Raw genomic sequence first — 21092 nt, forward strand, 5'->3', positions numbered from 1 at the left:
ACCAATCCCATCTGTGCCTTGTCCCAGAGACATCCCAGACCCTCGGGGAAAGGATCAAAGTCATTCCCGGTGGGAGGAGATGACCTTTCCCCCAGGGTATAAAGAGACAAAATCCCAAGCAGATCCACCTGAGGTGATTTCCATAGAGGGCTTCTGATTCCAAGTCGGGGGGCTGTTGGTGGGATGCACTAGGGTGTGGGGAGCGAAAGGGGAGGGCACAGCTCCCCCTCCCAAGGTGGTCACACAGAGTAACCAGGCTAGCGCGCACAGGGCAACTTGGACGGGGGGAGGGAGCTCATTGAAGGTGAGCCAATGCCCAGCCCAAGCGGGGAAAGAAGGGAGTGCCTGGGCCGTGTGTGGGCTCCCAATAAACGGGTTCAGGCCCAGACTTTTGTGAGTACCAGGATCAGGAACTACATAGTCTCCTGCCAACTCTGTGCCCTCATTTAGCCACTGCTTTTCAGAGAGACCGGGATGCCTTGTCCTAGGGACCTATTGGTGTCCTTCCTGGTCGGAGACTAGGGCCAGTTCTTTCAGCACGTCTGATGTGTGTCCAGCACCATGTCCTGCCCTGCTCGGGGTCGGGGGGTGGGCGTAGGATCTGCCTCCAAGGAGCTGTCACTCGTTGAGAGAAACTCAAGAGGAGTTTGGCCAAACAGACCAAATGGATCAAGTCAGCCTTTGTCCAGACTTCCTTCCTGCCCGTTGTGCCAGCAAGAACTAATTGCTTATAAAAGTGAACCCTGGAAGGATCAGGAGCTGGGCTTTGTACACAGCACGCTTCATTAAATAGTTCTTAAATGAACATGGGCAGCAACAGATCAGTGGAGCCCTTCCAGTAGAGGAAGGAGGGAGGGCAGACACCTCTGCCCTGGTTCTGTCGCAACATCGGGACTAGAGAGGAAACGCCGCTGTTACTGTGTTACCTGGATGCCTGGGAGAAAATGTTCTGGACGTAACAGGTGGCACGAGAAATCCCCATTCATTCCCTGAATCATTCAGGCAACGTCATTGAGCCTTCACTGTGTGCCAGGCACCCTTCCAGGGCCCAGCGATACAGCAGTCAACAAGATGGACAGCGCCAAAGCCCTTATGTGTTTTTTGCGGGGGAATGGTAGTATTTGTTTGCTTTTAATGAAAGTATGCTTTACGCACAGTAAAATGCCCAGGCCTGAAGTGTAAGAGCTAGATTAATTTTTGCCTCTTGGTACACCCATGTCAGCACCACCCAATCAAGATGGAAATGTTTCCATCACCTTAGAGTGCTCCTCTTGGAGTGTTTCCCACTAAGAACCCAGCAGGAAAATAAGTGAGGATAGAACTCTTTCTTACTGACTCAATGTGAAAACATTATTTGCCCTTTGCAAGTGGACAGGTGTCTTTTATAAGCCAGAGGCTGCATTCCAAAGCCATTCTTGGAACAAACTATTATATCCAAGGCTCTGGCTTGATGCAGGAGGGGACGGATAAGACAGCTGATGTGTATCAAATGCCGACTCTCCTAGGAAAATGCCATTTCTAGTCCTCTCAGCATCTTTGGGACAGGAGTGGTATTAATGCCATTTGAACTAGGAGGAAACAGATTCAGGCAGAGTAACCAGCCAGTTGGGAGGCAGCCTGCTATTGTGGTTGGATAGGCCTGGGTTTCAATCCCGATTCTGCCACTTAGTGGGTGTACCAGTTTCCTGCGCCTGCTGTAACAGATGATCACAAACTGGGTGGCTTAAAACAAGATACGTGTACTCGTTCACAGTTCTGGAGGCTAAAAGCCCCAAATAAAGGTGCTGGCAGGGCCTTGCTCTGTCTGAAGCCTCTAGGGGAGGATCCTTCCTGGCCTCTCCCAGCTTCTGGTGGCTCCAGGTGTTCCTTGGCTTATAGACGCATCGCTCCAATCTCTGCCTCTGTTGTCACGTGGCCTTCTTCTCTGTGTGTATATCTGTGTCTTCACATGGGCTCCTTATCCATGTGGGCTGTCCTAATCCAGTATGACCTCATCTTAACTAATTACATCTGCAAAGATCTATTTCCAAATAAGACCATGTTCACGGGTTCTGGGCAGGCATGAATTCTGGGGAGGACATTAGTCAACCCAGTATGCAGGTTACCGTGGCAGTGGAAGTTAGAGGCTCCCGGCTCCTCTTTATTTCTAGATTTTAACTAGGAAGAGCCAAGTGGGGATCTAAGTGTTAATGTTGGGCCTGATGACTCCAAAAGGTCAGCTCCCTGCTAATGTGGTGTTGGAGGAAGCAGCCTGACACGAGGCTGAAGCAGGATCTCCCTTCTATTACCTCCACCTTCCATCCTAGACCTTGAGACCCATCTGGGGCAAGGTGGATGTGAAGGAGCTTTGCATTAATTAGAATTAGGTTCATCTTGGGACCTCACTGGTGGTCCAGTGGGTAAAGACTCCACGCTCCCAATGCAGGGGACCTGGGTTCGATCCCTGGTCGGGGAACTAGATCCTGCATGCATGCTGCAACTAAGAAGTCCGCATGCCGCAACTGAGACCCTGCACAGCCAAAATAAATTAAAAAAAAAAAAAAGAATTAGGTTCATCGTTGAATAGCATAAAACTCCCAAGTAACTGACTTAAGGCAAAAGTGTATCTCTCTTTTACATTCAAGAAACTCAGAGCTGGTATTGAACTCCATGGTGTGTCACTTCCATTCACAAGGTCACCACATGGTCCAAGATGGCTGCTGGCGCTCCAGTCATTAACTCTGCTTCCAAGGCAGCAGTGAAGAGGACGCTGACCCACTTCCATTTACACCTCAGTGGTCACATCAAACTATAAGGGAGGCTGCGAAATATAGTCATGATTCTGGTCTGCCAGATGCCAGCTAAAAGTTGGGGGTTCTGTTTCTGAGGGTGAAAGGGAGACCAGATATGTAGGGAGAAGTAGAAGCCTGCTTCCAGCTTTGGAGGAGGAGTGACCCTACCCTCTGGGGACATGGCCCATTGGATGTGAGGCGCTTCCCAAGCAAGTTAGCTGGCTGCTGCTGTCATAAGGAGGACCCAGTAAGTGGAGAGAGGGCAGAATTAATGCAGGGAGTTGGTTTTTCATGGAGTCATGGGGATGGGAAATAAGGGTTTTCCCCTGACCCTGGGGCATAGCATGTGTGGCATATAAGTGCTTGGTAGATGAATAGACTGCCATTCTCACGGGGACCCCATTACAGATCAGAAGAGATGCACTTGTCTTAAACATCTAGGGACACAAAGCATCAGCGTTTGTTTATGCTTTCCTTCCTCAGGTCTTCCTTCCTTTCCTGTGTAGCCACCTGTAGTTCTGTGAGGCCACCTCCAAGGGGACGTCTTGTGCCAAGTCCCACGTTCCTCCCCTTCTGATCTGGGCACCTGGAGCCCAAGCCTTCCAGTGTTCCACCCTGCCTGCTGTCCACCTGGCCCCATTGTCCCTTCCTAGGGTGGACGTGGGAGGTAGAGGCTATCCTCAGGACTTCCGAGGATAGCTGACATGCCCTCTGCTTCTGTTCTTAGGTTGTCCATTCTCAGATTAAAAACCTAGAAATGTACAAGGCAGACAAAAGTGTGATGGAGCAGGAGCTGAAAGAGGTGAGTGAGCAGAGATTCCTCTCTCCCACCCCCTCCCCCATCCTGAGCCCAGCTTTCCCACCAGGGAAATGGAATCATCCAGCCAAGACAAAGGCAGGCAGACTTCTGGAGTTTCCTTCCACCTTTATCATATAGAAAGTTTAGGGGAAGTTCTCAGAAGTTGTTCCATCAATTCCTATTTTCAGTAACTCAGGATTAGTGACAATTTTTTAAAATTGAAGTATAGTTGATTTACAATGTTATGTTAATTACTGTTGTACAGCAAAGTGATTCAGTTATACATATACATATATATATACATTCTTTTTTTACCATTGTTTTCCATTATGGTTTATCATAGGATATTGAATATAGTTCTCTGTGCTATACAGTAGGACCTTCTTGTTTATCCATCCTATATATAATAGTTACATCCCATTCCATCCGTCCCCCAACCCCCTCCCCCTTGGCAACCACTAGTCTGTTCTCTATGTCCATGATTCTGTTTCTGTTTCATAGATAGGTTCATTTGTGTCATATTTTACATTCCACATATAAGTGATATCATACGGTATTTGTCTTTCTCTTTCTGACTTACTTCACTTAGTATGATAAACTCTAGTTGCATCCATGTTGCTGCAAATGGCATTATTTCGTTCTTTTTAATGCTGAGTAATATTCCATTGTATATATATACCACATCTTCTTTATCCATTCATCTGTTGTTGGACATTTAGGTTGTTTCTGTGTCTTGGCTACTGTGAGTAGTGCTGCTATGAACATAGGGTGCATGTATCTTTTTGAATTAGCGTTTGTGACAATTTATGTGAATTTAAAAACCATGCCCCAACTCCTCCATCACAGGAAGCCTTGGCTTCGATCTAATGGTTGTGTTTGAGCCAACACAGACCCCAAGGTTGAATTTAAGCCAAGGCTGCGTATCCAGGGTCCCAAACTAGAAAAACTGACCAAAGTGGTCTGATCTCCCCCAGCCTCTTCCTGCTCCCACACCAGCAGCCCTGCCTCCCTGAGTCCCATCTCTCTCTAGAAAGCCGACAGGAGCTCCCTGGCAGGCAAGGCAAGCCGGGCTGATCTGGACGCAGTGGCGATGGAGCTGAATGAGACGATTCAGGGCATGCTGTTCAGGGTTATGGCCAATGAGGATGACTGGAAGAAGACTGTGGCGCAGCTGGATAAAGACCTACGCACCAAGGTGAGGACCCCTGTATTAGTCACCACCTGCTGCGTGACAAACTACCCTGAAATTTAGTCCCTTAAGACAGCAAATGTTCACAGTTTCTGAGGGTTAAGAATTTGGGAACAGCTTAGCTGAGTAGTAGCTCAAGGTCTCCCACGAGGCTGTAGTCAGGATGTCATCCAGGGCTGCTGTCATATGAAGGCTTGACTGGAGCTGGAAGAGCTGCTTCCAAGATGGCGCCCTCACATGGCTGTGGGCAAGACTCCTCACTTCCTTATCACACGGATCCTCCTTAGGGCTGCTTGACTGGCCTCACAACATGGCAGTCAGTGAGCCCCCCAGAGCACATGGTCCAAGAGAGCAAGACAGAAGCTGCAACATCTTTGATGACTTAGCCACAGAATTCACACTCCATCATTTCTGTAGTATCCTGTTGGTTACACAGGTCAGCCCTGTTCAGTGCGAGAGGGAACCATATGGGGGTGTGAATACCAAGAGGTATAGTTGGGGAGCATCTTGGAGGCTGACCACCATAACGCAAGCAAAGGGACATGGCGGGCAGAGGGGGTGTCCTGCTGGTCATTCGTTTATTCATTCATCATTTAATGATCACCTGTGTTGAGCCAGTTCCTGGGGAAATGTTGATAAGAAGTCATAGCCTTAATGTGTACCGTCCAATAGAGAGACAGGAACAGTCAGGCCAGCCATTTCAGTGTTGTGTGGTTCCTGCAGCTGGGGTGGCTGGTGAGGACAAAAGAGCTTGGGTTTAGAGTCAGGCAGCTCTGGTTTCGAGTTGCAGCCCCACCATGATTGGCAGTATGCCTTGAATTATAGAACCTCTTCAAGCCTCAGTTTTCTCATCTGTAAAATGAGGATTTATTCACTCATCATCCACCTATTGGGTACCTCTGATGCTGGTTAGCGAGGATATGATGATAAGCAAAACAGATATGGAACACACTTGTCATAGAAATCATACAAATCAATGCAGGATTACAGCTGGAGTAACTCAGTTATCTACAGAACAGCTGAACTGTTTTTCTTCCATAATTCAATGGCAGGGTGAAAAAAAGTGGGACAGAGACTGTTCTAGATTAAGAGAGTCTCAAGGGACACAACAACCAAATGCAACACACGAGGAGACTTACTTTGTTTCCTGGTTCAGTTGCTCCAACTCTGAAAATGGGCTGGGAATTAGATCAACGTCAGGAATGACTGCTCATTGTGTTAGATGGGATAATGGTATTGCAGGCATGTAAGAAAATTAACTAAAATATTTGAGTGAAATGGTATGATTTTTGTAACTTTTTTAAAAAACACTCCATCAATTCCCGGGCGGTCCAGTGGTTAGGACTCTGTGCGTCCACTGCAGGGGGCACGGGTTCAATCCCTGGTTGGGAAACTAAGATCCCACAAGCTGCATGGCATGGAAAAAAAAAGAAAAGAAACAAAGAAAAAAAGGCAAATGCAGGAACATGTTAATAATGATTAAATCTACATGGCGGGTATATCAGGGTTCATGATTCTAGTCTTTTCTCCTCTCTACGTGTCTGAATTTTTTTCCTGATTGAAAGCTTTTTTGTTTTTTGTTGGTTGAAGCGATCCTATCCTCATTGCTCTTCTTTTCTTTGTGTATTTTAATTGTGGTAAAATTCACACGACATAAAATTAACCATTAACTATTATAAAGTGACTAATTCTGTGGCATTTGTTACATTCACAGTGTTGTGTGAGCACCATTTCTATCTAGTTCCAGAGCATTTCCATCCCCCCAAAGGAAACCCCAGGCCCATCAAGCAGTCACTCCTCACTCCCCCCTCCCCCAGCCCCTGGCAACCACTAATCTACTCTCTGTCTCTGGATTACCCTATTTTGGACATTTCATATAAATGAATCACAGTATGTGACCTTTTGTGTCTGGCTTCTTGCACTCAGCATCATGTTTTCAAGGTTTATCCATGTTGTAACATGAACCAGAACTTCATTTCTTTTCTTTTTAAAATTTTTTTGGCCACACTGCACGGCATGTGGGATCTTAGTTCTCCAGTCAGGGATTGAACCCACGCCCCCTGCATTGGAAGGCAGAGTCTTAACCACTGGACCACCGGGGAAGTCCCAGAATTTCATTTCTTTCTAGGCTGAATAATATTCCGTCAAATGGATAGACCACATTTTGTTTGTTTGTTCTCTGTTGATGGACGCTTGGGTTATTTCCACCTTTTGAATAATGCTGCTATGAGCATTCATGTACAAATTTCTGTTTGAACACCTGTTTTCAGCTACTTTGGGTAGATACCCAGGAGTGGAATTGCTGGGTCGAATGGTAATTCTGTGTTTAAGTTTTTGTAGGGGTGATATATAGTGATGTCTGCAATTAACTCTCAAATGGCTCAGAAAAAAAAAACACACATACATATATATAGAAAAAGAAAACATGACAAAATGTTAAAAATTGGTGAATTTCAGTGGATATAGGAGTGTCCTTTGGACTATTCTTGCAACTTTTCTGTAGGTTTAAAAGTTTTTGATGGGGGGCTTCCCTGGTGGTGCAGTGGTTAAGAATCCACCTGCCAATGCAGGGGACACGACACGGGTTTGATCCCTGGTCCGGGAAGATCCCACATGCCGCGGAGCAACTAAGCCCGTGTGCCACAACTACTGAGCCTGCGCTCTAGAGCCTGCGAGCCACAGCTACTGAAGCCAGCATGCCTAAAGCCCGTGCTCCACAGCAAGAGAAGCCACCGCAATGAGAAGCCCGCGCACCGCAACGGAGAGTAGCCCCCGCTTGCCACAGCTAGAGAAAGCCCGTGCGCAGCAACAAAGACCCAACGCAGCCAAAAATAGAGAAATAAAATAAATAAATTTAAAAAAAAAAGTTTTTGAGGGACCTCCCTGGTGGTCCACTGGTTAAGAATCCGCCTTCCAATGCAGGGGACGTGGGTTTAATCCCTGGTCTGGGAACTAAGATCCCACATGCCACGGGGCAACTAAGCCTGTGTGCCGCAAATACTGAGCGTGCATGCCACAACTAGAGAGTCCACGTGCTGCAGCTACAGAGCCCATGTGCTCTGGAGCCCACATGCCACAACTACAGAGAAGCCCGCATGCCACAACGAAGAGCCCATGCCCTGCAACGAAAGATCCCTCATGCTGCAACTAAGACCCAACGCAGCCAAAAATAAATAATTTTTTTTTTAAGTTTTTAAATAGAATGTTGGGGAAAAGAATCTTCTTGGTATGCCATGCGCTTCCTGTAGTGTTTGGTTAACAGATAAGTCAGTGCTGGGAGGTGGTCCCTTCTGGAGTGAAGATTCATCAGGGCCCAGCGGTGCTAGCCCAGCTGATACCACCAGCATAAACGTATATTCTCCCCTTACAAGCAGCAAGTAATTTGGGGGTGACTCTCTGTCACTCTGGGAATGACCATTGCCTCGTTGGCCATTCTCCTGATATTGATAGTTTCCTCCTAAGTTGAGGATTGTTGCCTGAACCCATTATTTCATTAAGGGTTACAAAATGGTGATTTTTCTAATCCTAGCATTGCTTCTATATCAGCTAGAAATCTGTAAAGAAGAGCTTTCCCTCATCAACTTGAGCTGATTACCCTGAAATAGGATTCTTGCAGGAAAGACAGAGATAATGGTGAATTATTTCCTTTAATTACCAGTTTTCAGGGTAAAATATTGGTGCAGTAGCCACCTCTGATACGTGGTGGCAAATGAGGGTTTCTATTTTTTTTCTTTTTTGTGGGTGTCACTATGAATCATGAGTTTTTAAATATTCAGTTTGTTCAGTCAGTTAAGTTACTGTTTTGTCGCTCACATGGTCTCATCTTAGGCTTGCAAGCTGGCCCCTGAGCCTCTTGACATGACCCTCTATCTTGGATAGCTGTCCTGCTTTCTTAAATGACAAGATGTTCCAGGCTCATCTTCTACATTCCCTTCTTCAGACCTGAATCAGCCATTTCTCTGTGGAGTCTTGGTGCCTTTTGGGGGAATGGTGTTTAGGGACCAAAATCTGGGCACTGGAAGGAACACTTTAAAAATTCAAAATTCCCACCATGGAAAAGAGTCTGGCAGTTCCTTAAAAGTTAGACATAGAGTCGCCATACGACCCAGCACTCCCACTCCTAGGTAGATACCCAAGAGAAATGAAAACAGCCCACAAAAAAAACTTGCACACCAATGTTCACAGCAGCATTTTCCACAATAGCTAAAAGGTGGAAACAACCCAAATGTCCATCAACAGATGAACAGATAAACACAATGTGGTATATCCATATGATGGAACATTATTCAGCCATAAAAAGGAATGAAGTACAGCTACACACTACAACATGGGTGAACCTTGAAAACATGCTGAATGAAAGAACCCAGACACAAAAGGACACAGATTGTGTGGCTCCATTTATATGGAGTGTCCAGAACAGGCAAATCCATAGAGACAGAAAGTAGATTAGTGGTTGCCTACGCCTGGGGGTTTGGGACAAAAAGAAAGGTGACTGCTAAGGGGTATGAGATTTCTTTTGCGATGATGAAAACATTTTAAAACTTATTGTGGTGATGGTTGCACAGCTCTGTGAATGTACTAAAAGCCATTGAATATACACTTTACGCTCATTAAATAGGTGTTGAATGCGTGAAGGTCAGGTGTCTTGGAACCATCAGGAGAATGTTTCTCGGGCCTGCAGGCCTGCACTCAGAGTAGCAGTGGGGTTGGTTTGTCTTTTGGAGGCAGTAACTGACGGTGTTTCCTTGCCTTGGCTCCCGGGAAGCTCACTTTGCAGCTCCCCTCCAGCAAGAGCATGCATTACGGGTCCGAGCCTTAACCCAAGCGTTGTCATTTTCCCTTTCCTCCACCACTTCTTTTCTTGATTAATCTTGTTACGCTCTACATAACTTTGCAGGTTGCTGCAAATCCTTTTCTGGAACAAGGCAGAGTGTGAATTAATTGACTAAAGTCTCTTTTATTCCTTTTGACTGTTCACAGCTGGTTCCCAGTGATTTGGACAATCTGAAGAAAGACGTGGATGAGTGAGGTCTGGAAAGTAGTCAGGAAGCTGCTGGTTGAAGGCTTCCGGTTCGACCCCGACAGCGCTGCCGGCTTTAGGAAGTGAGCCTCTCCCGGATAGGGGTGCAGCTCCCAGAGGCTAGGGGTCTCTCTTTCCAGAGAGGAAACAAGAGAGGTATCCCAGTGGATTCTGAACTCTGGGAGGAAGGATTCCAGACCTGTGGACCTGTGGAGAGAGGGGGCAGGGCTTTCCAGCTGATGGGGTGGGGGATGGAGCTGCGAGCACCCAGGGGCTCAGAGGTGGGCAGGCCTGCCCTTGAGTGCAGAGGGGGCTCCAGGTGCTCATGGGAAGAAACCTGGGCTCAGAGAGGGAAGGGGCTCCCCAGAGGGAGCCTGGGCAGATCTGGGACTAGAGCCGGGCCCCCACCCCCTCCAGACAGAGCCCCAGGCAGAGGGACTTGATGTTCCTGGGGGGGCTCCTGTCCTCAGATCACCCCTCATCCTCCCAAATGTCCACTGTGAAGAGTAGCTTTCCCTGGTTTTAAAGACCTCCTTTGTGTTTGGGGCGAGGAGAGAAACTAAACACACTTTTACCCCTACTGCTGCCCCAAGTGGCCGCACATGGGGGTCAGCGGGGGCCAGTAGAGCTGAGCTGAGCGCAGGGGCTGGGCCAGCGGGAGTAGGATGTGGGGGAAGCCCTGGCCCTGAGGCACAGATGGACTTGCAGCCTCCGGCGCAAGCACTGCCTGGGGCAGGGGTGGCCTTGCAGGGCCTGGCTTGGCGCAGCAGCTGAAGGAGCTGGGTGTCTTCCAGGAAACTGTTTGAGCGGGTGAAATGCATCTCCTGCCACCGGACCGTGGAGATGATGACCAGCCCGTGAGTACCGCCGGGAATCGTCCGTGACATGTACATCCGTGTACACCGTTCTGTACACATCATTTCATTAGCCCCCGACCTGGGCAAGGTACTAGCATCCCTCCCTTCACCAGCCCTGTCTGGTGCCCGCTGTGTCCAGGGGCAGGGTCAACTCCAAAAGGAAAAGGATGAAAGGAAACTCTGGGGAAAAGCTGAACTTTGTGGGACTTCCTTGCACATATTTTTATAGTCTAATACTTTTGTTTATTTATCAAGGTGAAGTTCACTTATGAAATCAACCATTTTAAAGTGATTTAGTGCACATTCACCTCTAATTCCAAAATATTTCCATCTCCCCAAGGAAACCCTGACCCATCAGCACTCACTCCCATTCCCCTCCCCCAGCCCCTGACAACCACCAATCTACTCACTGTCTCTACGGATCGGCCTGTTGTAGACGTTTCGTATAAATGGAATCATACAATATGTGGCCTTGTGTCTGGCTTCTTTCACTGAGCATGATATTTTCAAGGTTCATTTGCATTGTAGCCTGTGTCAGTGATTCATTCCATTTTATGGCTGAATAATATCCCACTGTGTGGACACACCTAGGATCTTGCAGTGCCCATGGCCTCTGCGCTGCTAGCCTGTTCCTGGTGACCCGTGACGCTCACCACCCCACACCTGGCCATGTTGGGAGATACAGCCAGAATTTTTCTTTCAAAATCGCAGCATTATTTATAATATTTTTATTGAAGTGTAGTTGATTTACAATGTTGTGTTAGTTTCAGGTGTACAGCAAAGTGATTCATATATATATATATATATATATATATATATATATATATATATATACATACACACAGTTTTTCAGATTCTTTTCCCTTATAGGTTATTACAAGATATTGAATAGAGTTCCCTGTGCTATGCAGTAGGTCCTTGTTGGTTATCTATTTTATATATAGTGGTGTGTATGTGTTAATCCCAAACTTCTAATTTATCCCTCCCTGCCCCATAATATTTTTTTTTCAAAAAAAGAGGAAAGGAAACGACCTGAAGTGGTGAGTGAGTTGCAGTACGTTCACGTCAGCCAATAAGGCAAGTCATAGAGGAAGGCCTTACATAGAACCTTCTGAGATGGGGGGGATGTTCCATAGCTGTGCTGTCCAGTGAAGTAGCCACTGGCCACGTTTGACTGTGGAGCACTTGAAAGATGGCTAATGAGACAGAGAAACTGAATTTTAAATTTTATTTAAATTTAGTTAATATGGGGAATTCCCTGGTGGTCCATTGGTTAGTACTCTGTGCTTCCACTGCAGGGGGCACGGGTTCTGTTCCTGGTTGGGAAACTAAGATCCCACATGCCGCACGGCGTGGCCAAAAATAAATAAGTAAATAAAAATTAAAATTAAAAAAATTTAAAAATAAATTTAGTTAATTTAAATAGCCACATGTGGCCAGTGGCTGCCATATTGGATGGCACAGTCACAAAAGAATGTTTAATGACCTGGAAAAATGTTTGCAGTAACTTAAATGAGAAAACCAAGTAGGATGTGTGTTATGATCCTATTTCTGTTTAAAAAAAAAAACAAACATAGAAAAATACTGGAAGGACACATATCAAAATATTTGATTACAGTGATTACAGTGATTTCTTTGTGTTTTTCTTTACTTTCTAAAATGCTGACAATATGCATGACTTTAAATTTTTATTGAGGCTTAACATGCACACAGTAAAGTATGTAAACGTTTGTTTCACAACTGGATGAGTTTTTACATGTGTACACGCCTTGGTAACCACCACTCAGATCAAGATGTAGAACGGTTCCAGCTCCTCAGAAGGCTGATGTTTTACTATTTTTATTTCTTGTACTGAGGTCAAATACACATAATATAAATTAACCATTTTAAAGTTAACGGTTCAGGGGCATTTAGTACATTGACAATATTGTGCCGCCACCACCTCAATCTAGTGCCAGAACCTTTCCACCCACCGGAAGGAAACCCCGTGCCCATAAGCAATCATTCCCCCTCCCCCTCCCCCCACCCCTGCCAACCTCCAACCTGCATCCCACTTCTAGGACTCATCTGTTCGGGGGTTTTCCTTTTATTATCAGAACAACTGTTCTTTATGATTTATGAAGAGGATGGTGGCCCCATGCTGTGGATCTTTCTAGAGGGAAGGCCGTGTTTGAGGGCGAGCTTCCTGGAAGAGGTGGAAGCTGGGCCCTCTGCTGGCCACGTGCGCCTCCCACTTAACTCTTGTCCTCCACAGGCAACTCATCACCATCCGCAGTGCCCGCCTGCTGTCGCGGCTGCGGCCGGCCAGCGCCAACAGCTACGAGTACCTGCAGCGGCAACAGGTGAGGTGAGCAGGTGGGGGTCCGGGCGCCAACAGAGACGCAAACTCCAGTTCCAAGATGCAAAGGCTGTCCGGGGCACTGCAGCCGTCTGCAGGGGAGCTGTCCTGGGTGGTGGGGCTGCAGACGGGCACGTGAGGTGCTCATGGGGCGAGGAACGGACAGGTTACTGGGCATCTGTCATGGGCCAAGAACTGTTAAGGGAGGGAGGGTCTCTCATTTAAAGCTCACACCCCCCTGTGAGCTAGGGTTGATGAGCCTGCTTCCAGCTGGAAGAAGTGAGTCATGACCCTGGGTCCTCCGTGGGGCTTGCTGCGACCGGGCAGGCACTGTGCCAACCTCTTTGACAGACCTGACCTCATTGAATCCTTACACCTTGCCTCTGAGGTCATTCTGCTATCATCCCATTTCACAGTTGAAGAAACCGAGGCTAAAAGAGTTTGAGCAACGCTCCTGAGGTCTCACAGCTAGTGAGTAGCGGGCTCTGGCACCTAAACCTGCAGGTTTCCTCTGCCCCCGGCTATCTCCCTGGGCCCCAGCCCTGCCCCTCATCCCCTGACACCCCACAGCTTCATGGGTGCTTCTGGCTCCCAGGCCCCCAGGCCCGAGGGTACGTCTGGCCAGGCGTGGAGTGATGGCTGAATAGCAGCCACAGCCACATGAAGGGGAGGGACATGGGGGCCTGTGCCCGGTGCCCCCACCCTCACTCGCCTGACTCCCTCTTGGGATGAGAGGTTAAGAGGGACTTCCCTAGCGGTTCAGTGGTTGAGACTCTGCACTTCCACTGCAGGGGGCGCCGGTTTGGTCCCTGGTCAGGGAACTAAGATCCCACATGCCGCTCAGCGTGGCAAAAAAAAAAAAAGAAGTTAAGAGCCTGCATTTGGCAGGCGAGACCAGGACTCCAGGTCTGGGAGAACACGGGTCTCAATTTTCCCCTCTGCCCCGATGGTGCCTGTCTGTATCCACACACCAGGCCCCAGGCCTGCCCGGCTGCATCACCCAAGCTGAAGCTGGAAGAAATTCCAGTCTTCCCTCGCTACTGGCCAGGCCCTCGGACCCAACCTTAGGCTCCTCTGGGGCGGAGGGGTCTCCAAGTGGCTGCTGACGCCCCTGCCCTGCCCCAGGGAACAGCAGCAGCTGCAGAAGCTCCAGAACCTTGCAGCCCCGGAGGGGAGCCTGGACTCGCTGGGCTCCCAGCAGGACTGGGGTGACGGCCCCGGAAATGACGCCAACCTTGATTTCAAATCATGTAACTTGTCGACAGTCTACCCCTACGGGGACCCCGAGTTGTTGGACTATGATTCCGTGAGTCAGGCTGCAGCCCCTGGCGGTGGGCAACCCTGGGGGAAGCCAGGCCCTGCTGCCTCTGTGAACATTCCCTTACCCGTGGCCTGGGCTGCCCAACAGGCTGAGGTGGACATCCTGGGAGTGGACGGGATCCTGTACAAGGGCCGAATGAACAGCAAGGACAGGGTGCGGCCTCTGACCGGCGCAGAGAAGGAGCTGGCAGGTGAGGAGCGTCAGGCCTTCCTGGGCACCCCTGCCCCGTGTCCTGCCTTTGCTGGGCATTGTGAGGCCCAGTGTGGTGCAGGCGGGGCCCAGAGCCGGCAACATCTGTGACTGGGGGCTCCTCACACAGCCCCTCGCAAACATGGGATCCTGCTGTATGCCAGGCACTGTACTGGGACAGCTTGTGACAAGGGATGCTGGGGAGGGGTACTGGATGGCCTCCCCAGAGAAGGAATGCTGGGCGGTGATGGGAGAGTTGTGACAAGGGACACTAGTTCAAGGAGGAGGTCCTAGACTGCTGTCCTGAGGCCTCTGAAAAGGAAATAAGGCTTAGCTGGATGAAGGGATCAGGTGGGAGGAGAGTGATCCAGGGGGAGGGAATAGAGGTGCAAAGGCCCTGTGGTGGATGGAAGGCAGGCACACTTAGGAACTCGGGAAGGTGAGTCTACCTGGTGTGGGGAGATCGGGCTGGGGTTGGGCGTGATGAGGAGGATGCCACGACAGACTGGAGGCCTGTGTCCTAATTGTCACGGATTGGGGAGGGTTGGGCCAGAGGGAGACGTGGAATGAATTGCTCTGGTTACTGCAGTGTCGAGGCCCTGGCTCCAGCTGGCTCCGACCGGGGACCCCGGGACTCAGCTCCAGCACTGGGCCAGCAATACCTTCTCTGCCTGCCCCTTTGAGGTTACCCCGCTCTGGGAAGAGGGGTTCCACACACTGCCCTACTGGGGCTGGTCCAGGAGCCACAAAGTGGTCAGGGGGTTAAATTCCGCCCATGGTGTCCTTCCTCACCCCACTTTGCCTCCATTGACTTGAGAACAACCACCAGACACCTAAGCAAAGGAAAGGGGACTCTTTTCCTGGGTGTGCTGGATAGAGAGGACAGCACCCTGCTTTAGTGTCCCGGGGCTGCAACAAATGACCACCAGCTGGGTGGCTTAAGACAATAGAAATTAACTCTCACAGTACAGGAGGCCAGAAATCCAAAATCAAGGTGTTGGCAGGGCCGTCCTCCCTCCAAAGGCCCTAGTGGAGGATCCTTTCTGCCTCTTCCAGCTTCTGGGAGCTCCAGGCATTCCTGGGTTTGTGGCTGCATCACCCCCGTTTCTGCCTCCTTCTTCGTGTGGCTTCTCCGTGTGGCTTCTCCCTGTGTCTCCTCCTCTTCTGTCTCTTAACTCAGATGCCCTCATCTGAAGATCCTTCACTTAATTACATCTGCAGAGACCTTTTCTTTAAACAAGGTCACATTCACAGGTTCCAGGGGGACACATCTTTTGGGGAGCTGCCATTCAACCCACTACAGGCCCCTGCCCTGCTCCAGGGGGCAGGTCACCATCTTGAACCCTGCATTCCCTCTGGGGCATGGATGTGGCCCTTGCAGTGTTAATGGCTCCACCTGGATGATGCCCCCGGCCGCAGATGCTGTCGAGAAGAGACTCAGGCTGGGCCCCTGGGATCACCAGGCAGGATAACAGCAATAGTGGCCAATATTTAATGAGCTCAACTTCTTGCCAGGCCCTGCACTGCCTCCTCTCACCCTGCACCAGCCGGTGAGGCATTGCACAAATGAGCGGGTGAGGGCCGCTTGCCGGGAGCCCACCCTTGGTGGAGGGGTCAGGATGATCTACAGACCTGACCTTCGTCCCCAGTCATCCATCGGATGGCGTCCCCACCCAGCTCCCCAGGCCTGTCATCCAGAGCGAGGGGCTCTTCTCCCCAGGGCTTGTTTGTTCTCCAGACCCATGCAGCAAAGCAGGAGTGGATCAGGATGCCTCAATTGCTTTATCCTGCTTGGGGGCCACAAAGCCTAACTAGAAATTGGAATCAATTCGAAACCCACCTGTGGCTGGATCTTTTGACCAGTTTGTCTTATTGCTCATTTTTTACTCAAAAGAAAATTCTACTCCAAAACACACTCAGTATCTAAACCTAAACTAGCTGACGTGAGCCCCCCTCCCAGGTCCAGCCTGGTCCCAGATGCATCCATCCATCCTTTGCCCACGGGGCCACCAAGGGCCGTCCAGCCAGCCTGTGCCCTCCTGATGCCTGCACAGTGGTCAGGATCTCAGGCCAGGCAGAGGAACCCTTGATCCCTACTAAGCAGTGCCCCCAGCATGAGGCTGGACTTCCACAGAGGTCTCAATGGAAGGGGGGCTGAGTACAGGCAGGGCTCAGGTAGGCAGAGGCAGAAGGGGCACAGATGGAGGGGGAGATGCCTCACCAGCCTCACCGTCCTCACCAGCACTGAGTGAATGGCCTCAAACCCGCTCCTGACCAGGCCCCTCCCCCGCTCAGGACCCTGCAGGGTGAGTGTCCTATGGCTGCTGTAACATTACCACAAACAGGGGCTTAAAACTACCCAAGTTTATTTTATCTTAGTTCTGGAGGTCAAATCGGAAGTGAATCTTAACAGGGCTAACTAAGATCGAGGTGTCTGCAGGGCTGGTTCCTTCTGAGGCTCAAGGGGAGACTCCGTGTCCTTCCAGAGGCCTCCCACATTCCTTGGCTCGTGGCCCCTTCTGCCATCTTCAAGGTGCATCTCTCTGACCTCAGCGTCTGTCCTCACATCTCCTTCTCTGACTCGGGCCCTCTGGCCTCCCCTCATAAGGACCTTGCAATTACATTGGACCCATCTAGTTAATCCAGGATCATTTCCCCATCTCAAGATCCTTAACTTCATAACATTTACAAAGCCCCCTCTGCCATCTAAGGTGACATAGTCACAGGTTCTGGGGATTAAGGCAGGGACGTCTTGGGGTGCATTGTCCCCAGAGTCCGATCTGCTTGGCTGATCTGCAGGGCCCCTTGGCCACTCCCCGCCCCAGCCTCGTCTGCTCCCTGCCTCCAGCCTCCCAGAACTGCTTGCTTGCTCTCTCAACGATCCAGGCTGTTCCCCCCGTCTGGGCCCCTGCATGTGCCGTGTGCTCCGCCTGGAATCCCTGGAGAACCTTTCTCATCTGCCAGGGCTCAAATGTCCCCTCCCGTCGGGAGCCTCCCAGCTGCTTGGCTTTTGGCTCTTGCAGAGGCGGGAAAGCAGTGGAGGAGATCGTAGGAGAAGCAGATATTGGGGTCAGGTGGCGAGTTTGGGTTTGGGCCTCTGCATCCAAGGTGTCTGGGGGCCTTCAAGGAGAGTGCAGGCTCAGAGCTGGGTTCCCAGGCCTCACTGGGTCTTGGTTTTGAATCTGTACCCCAGGCTCACGTGCCTCACCTTGGAGGGAAGCAGTGTGACAGTCTCACTGGTTGGCTGGTTGGCAGGTCCTACCTCTGACCTGTGGAGGGATGCAGGTGCCAACCGGTGATCAGAGTGGGGACCAGGGAGTGATCCTCAACTGGGCATTTGCTCTTACCCCGAACCTGCAAAGCACATGGGAGGTCGTTCCTAGCTCAGGTTCAAGGGACATGACCCAAGCTACCTGGATCCCAAAGGCTAATGGGGAATCAGTGTGGTCCCCTGTGTCAGTTGGGTCCTCCAGGGCGCAGACCCTGAGACAGAGTTAGGAATGCAATAGGTTTGGGATGGGGCGGCGTTAACAAAGAGGAGGAAGGGAGGGAGCAGGCAGAGAGACCCTCAGACAGTGTGCAGACCTGATAAAGTCCAGGCCAGCCCAGTGGGGACCTTCCAAGCAAACACTGCCCAGCAGATGGCCAGGCCCTGTGCTCCCATATTGGCCAGAGATGCTAACAGACCCCGAGTGCTAACAGGTGGAGGCTGTCGGCTCCCTGTGCTCCCCAGAACTGAACTATGAGTTCTTTCTTAAAGGGAGAGCTAAACGGCACCTCCTGCTGCCACATGGCCCTGGTCACTCAGGAGGTCAGTCCTTAGCCCTCCTTGGTGCCATGTGTGTTTTGGATGCCGCTGGAGAGACCTGGTGAGGTCAAAGTAAAGTTACTGCCCCCTTAGAGTTTTTACTCCACGAAGGATGGTGAAATGAAATGAGTAAGTTCAGCGAGTGAATAAGATGAAACATGGGGAATTCCCTGGCGGTCCAGTGGTTAGGACTCAGTGCTTTTACTGCCAAGGGCGCGGGTTCAATCCCTGGTTGGGGAACTAAGATCCCACAAGCCATTCGGTGTGGCCAAAAAAAAAAGATGAAACATGGAAATAGGGGAGAGAATGACTGGGGCCAGGGGTTGTCCCTGTGGAGCATGTGGTCTGAAGGACTCTCTGAAAATGAAGGTCAGGAGACAGCCAGGGAAGGACAGAGCCTTCCAAGCAGAAGGAACCGTCGGGGTCCTGCATGGGAAGGAGCTTTGTGCCCCTGTAATTCGTCCTAGGTGGGAGGCCTGGCCCATCCCCTCCAGACCTGGTGCCCTGCTCAGCCATCTGCGACCCCCCAACACCACCACCCCCCCGTCCTTCCTGCATATTCACTGTCATGGCCTCTTTTCCCTGCACGTTCCCACCTCGTACAGTGGTCTCTGGTCTGGATGGCCGGTCATGGTGACTCTTGGCTGGACGGGGAGAAAGGGACGCCTTGGGTTCAAAAGTGAAGGATGGAGCCAGACTCCAAAGGCCACATATTGTGTGACCCCCCCTCCCATGATGTGTCCAGAACAGGCAAATTACGAAGACAGAAAACAGATTAGTGGTTGCTGGGTGCTCGGGGGAGGGGTGAATGGGGGGGTGACTGCCTTATGGGTACAGGTTTCTTTTGGGGGTGATGAAGTATTCTGGAACCAGATGGAGACGGCAGTTGCACAGCCTTGTGAATGCACTTAATGCCACTGAATTGTTCACTTTGAATGGTTAATTTTATGTGAAGTTTACCTCAAAAAAATGTGCATGCACAGAAGATGAAGGCCAGGAAGGTGGGATGGGGCACTGTGGTGGCCTGGTGCTGGTGGGAATAGCTGAAGAACTGCCAGGCTGGCCAGCACGTCACCTGTATCTTTTCATGCTAACATAATGTCTCTCTCCTCCTTGGCCTTGAGTTACTTTCAAAAAGCCTTTTTCTGACATCTCAGCCTTTAGAAGCTCTAGACTCACAAAGGTGGGGAGGGAGGAAGGGTCTTCCATGCACGACTGGGTGGGGATTGGGTGTGTGAAGAGGCGGCAGGGGGTGGGGGGGTGGGGGGCAGCAGGGCAGGTCCCACCGGAACGAAAGGGCCTCCAGGGTGGGGCAGAGCCCTGGAAGCGCCCCCCACCAGCTCCTGTCTCTTCCCCTTTCTTTTCCACCAAGCTGTGAAGGTTCCGCATCCCCCCGCTCGAAGGCCTTATGAGGGTGCGCGCCCGAGTGCCTTATTTGGTGCCATCTACCCTGTGAGTACCTGGCCCAGCTGGGATTCTGGCAGGGTCTCTGGGCCCCCAGTCCCAGCCTGGGGCTCTCCTACCCCACCTCATCCATATCTCACCTGCCCTGCCCGGACCTGGGCCAGAGAAGATCCCTCGAGTGGCACCCCCCTCCCCGGCACCCAGCCCCCTGGCTGGGGCCTCCAGCCGTCCTGGGCTCCACCTTTACCCTTCAGGTTTCCTGGCCCAGGAGCCATCCCTGGGGCCCAAGCCAGGTGTTTGTCCCCTGGGGTCCAGCCGGCTGCAGAGCTGGGATGAGGGAGCCTGTTCATTCCCTCGGGTCTCTCTGCTGAGGGCCCGTGAGCCAAGTTGGGGGCAACTGAGCTCATGACTCCTCTGGTCACATCACCACGTACCAGGCATCTGAGAGCACTTTACAGCATACAAAGCACTACCTCCCTTCTCATCTCACCCAGTCCTTATCCCGTTAACCAGGATGCTGTGGTGGGCACAGCTAGCCCATTTTAAAGTGGGGGAGCTGAGGCGCACGACCATGAACTGGGGAATGCAAGAGCTGGGCCGAAGCCCAGATCCTGGACTCCAAGTCCTGTGTCCTCTCGGCTGCCCTGCTCCACTTCTGTGTCCACCTCTGGTTTCACTTATCTTGGGCCGCCCCCCAGACCCAGGAAGTGTCAGGTGCCTGGACTGGGTGAGCAGAGGTGAAGCACTTCCAGTCTTGAGGCTTCTCTTCTCCTTAGTGGAGAAGATGACCCCATTGGGCCAGCCTCTCTCCAGAACATTCCTGGGACACATCATGGGTCTCTCCTGCCCCCCCGCAGCCCTGCACCCCCGCACCAGCATGGGCTCCGCTGCCTCAGGCCCCCAGCCGACGATGCCAGCTCAGCCTCCGTCTCTGCCTCCCCTGCCGCTGCTGCCACAGCTGATGCCGTCCCTGCAGGATCCCCAGCCGGCCCCAGGGCCTGCCGGGCACCCAAGGCCTCTGCGCCTCGAGTCCCGAGCCGGCATGCAGTCCGCCAAGGAGCCCACCAAGCTGTAAGCCTGCACCGCCAGCGTCGCCCCCTCCCCCCAGCAGGTGGAGACCCTGCCCTGAGCCTAGTCTGGGGAAGGTGCAGGGGCCCTGGACTTAGGGGAGGGTCTCTGTAAGGGACTCATTTTGATCCAGTAGCTGTTTTAACTCTCATATAAATACCCGCAACACAATCCTTCTCATGCTGCGTTTCATGGAGAACACAGCTTTCTAGATTGAATTTCCCACTAAACCAATTTAATTCCTTGACCAATTTTCAATACAACACAAAGTGGTTTTCAAAACAATCACTTTCCTTTTTATTTTGCTGAAATGATTTTATCAGAGTCA

The 21092-nt window shown here is 50.9% G+C and overlaps 1 protein-coding gene across 1 annotated transcript in view; it reads left to right on the plus strand.

The window, feature by feature from the left end:
• LOC309614193 (uncharacterized protein C16orf96) overlaps nucleotides 1-21092 on the plus strand; it is a 55521-nt gene that overhangs the window by 27575 nt on the left and 6854 nt on the right. Inside the window, 10 exon segments of the mRNA XM_082362238.1 lie at nucleotides 3499-3573; nucleotides 4601-4765; nucleotides 9740-9781; nucleotides 9783-9862; nucleotides 10574-10636; nucleotides 12891-12983; nucleotides 14100-14280; nucleotides 14383-14485; nucleotides 19665-19748; nucleotides 20554-20767. Coding sequence (XP_082218364.1) covers nucleotides 3499-3573; nucleotides 4601-4765; nucleotides 9740-9781; nucleotides 9783-9862; nucleotides 10574-10636; nucleotides 12891-12983; nucleotides 14100-14280; nucleotides 14383-14485; nucleotides 19665-19748; nucleotides 20554-20767 — 1100 coding nt within the window.

Source organism: Balaenoptera borealis, assembly GCF_965194805.1.
Source record: "Balaenoptera borealis genome assembly, chromosome: 16".
NCBI lineage: Eukaryota > Metazoa > Chordata > Mammalia > Artiodactyla > Balaenopteridae > Balaenoptera > Balaenoptera borealis.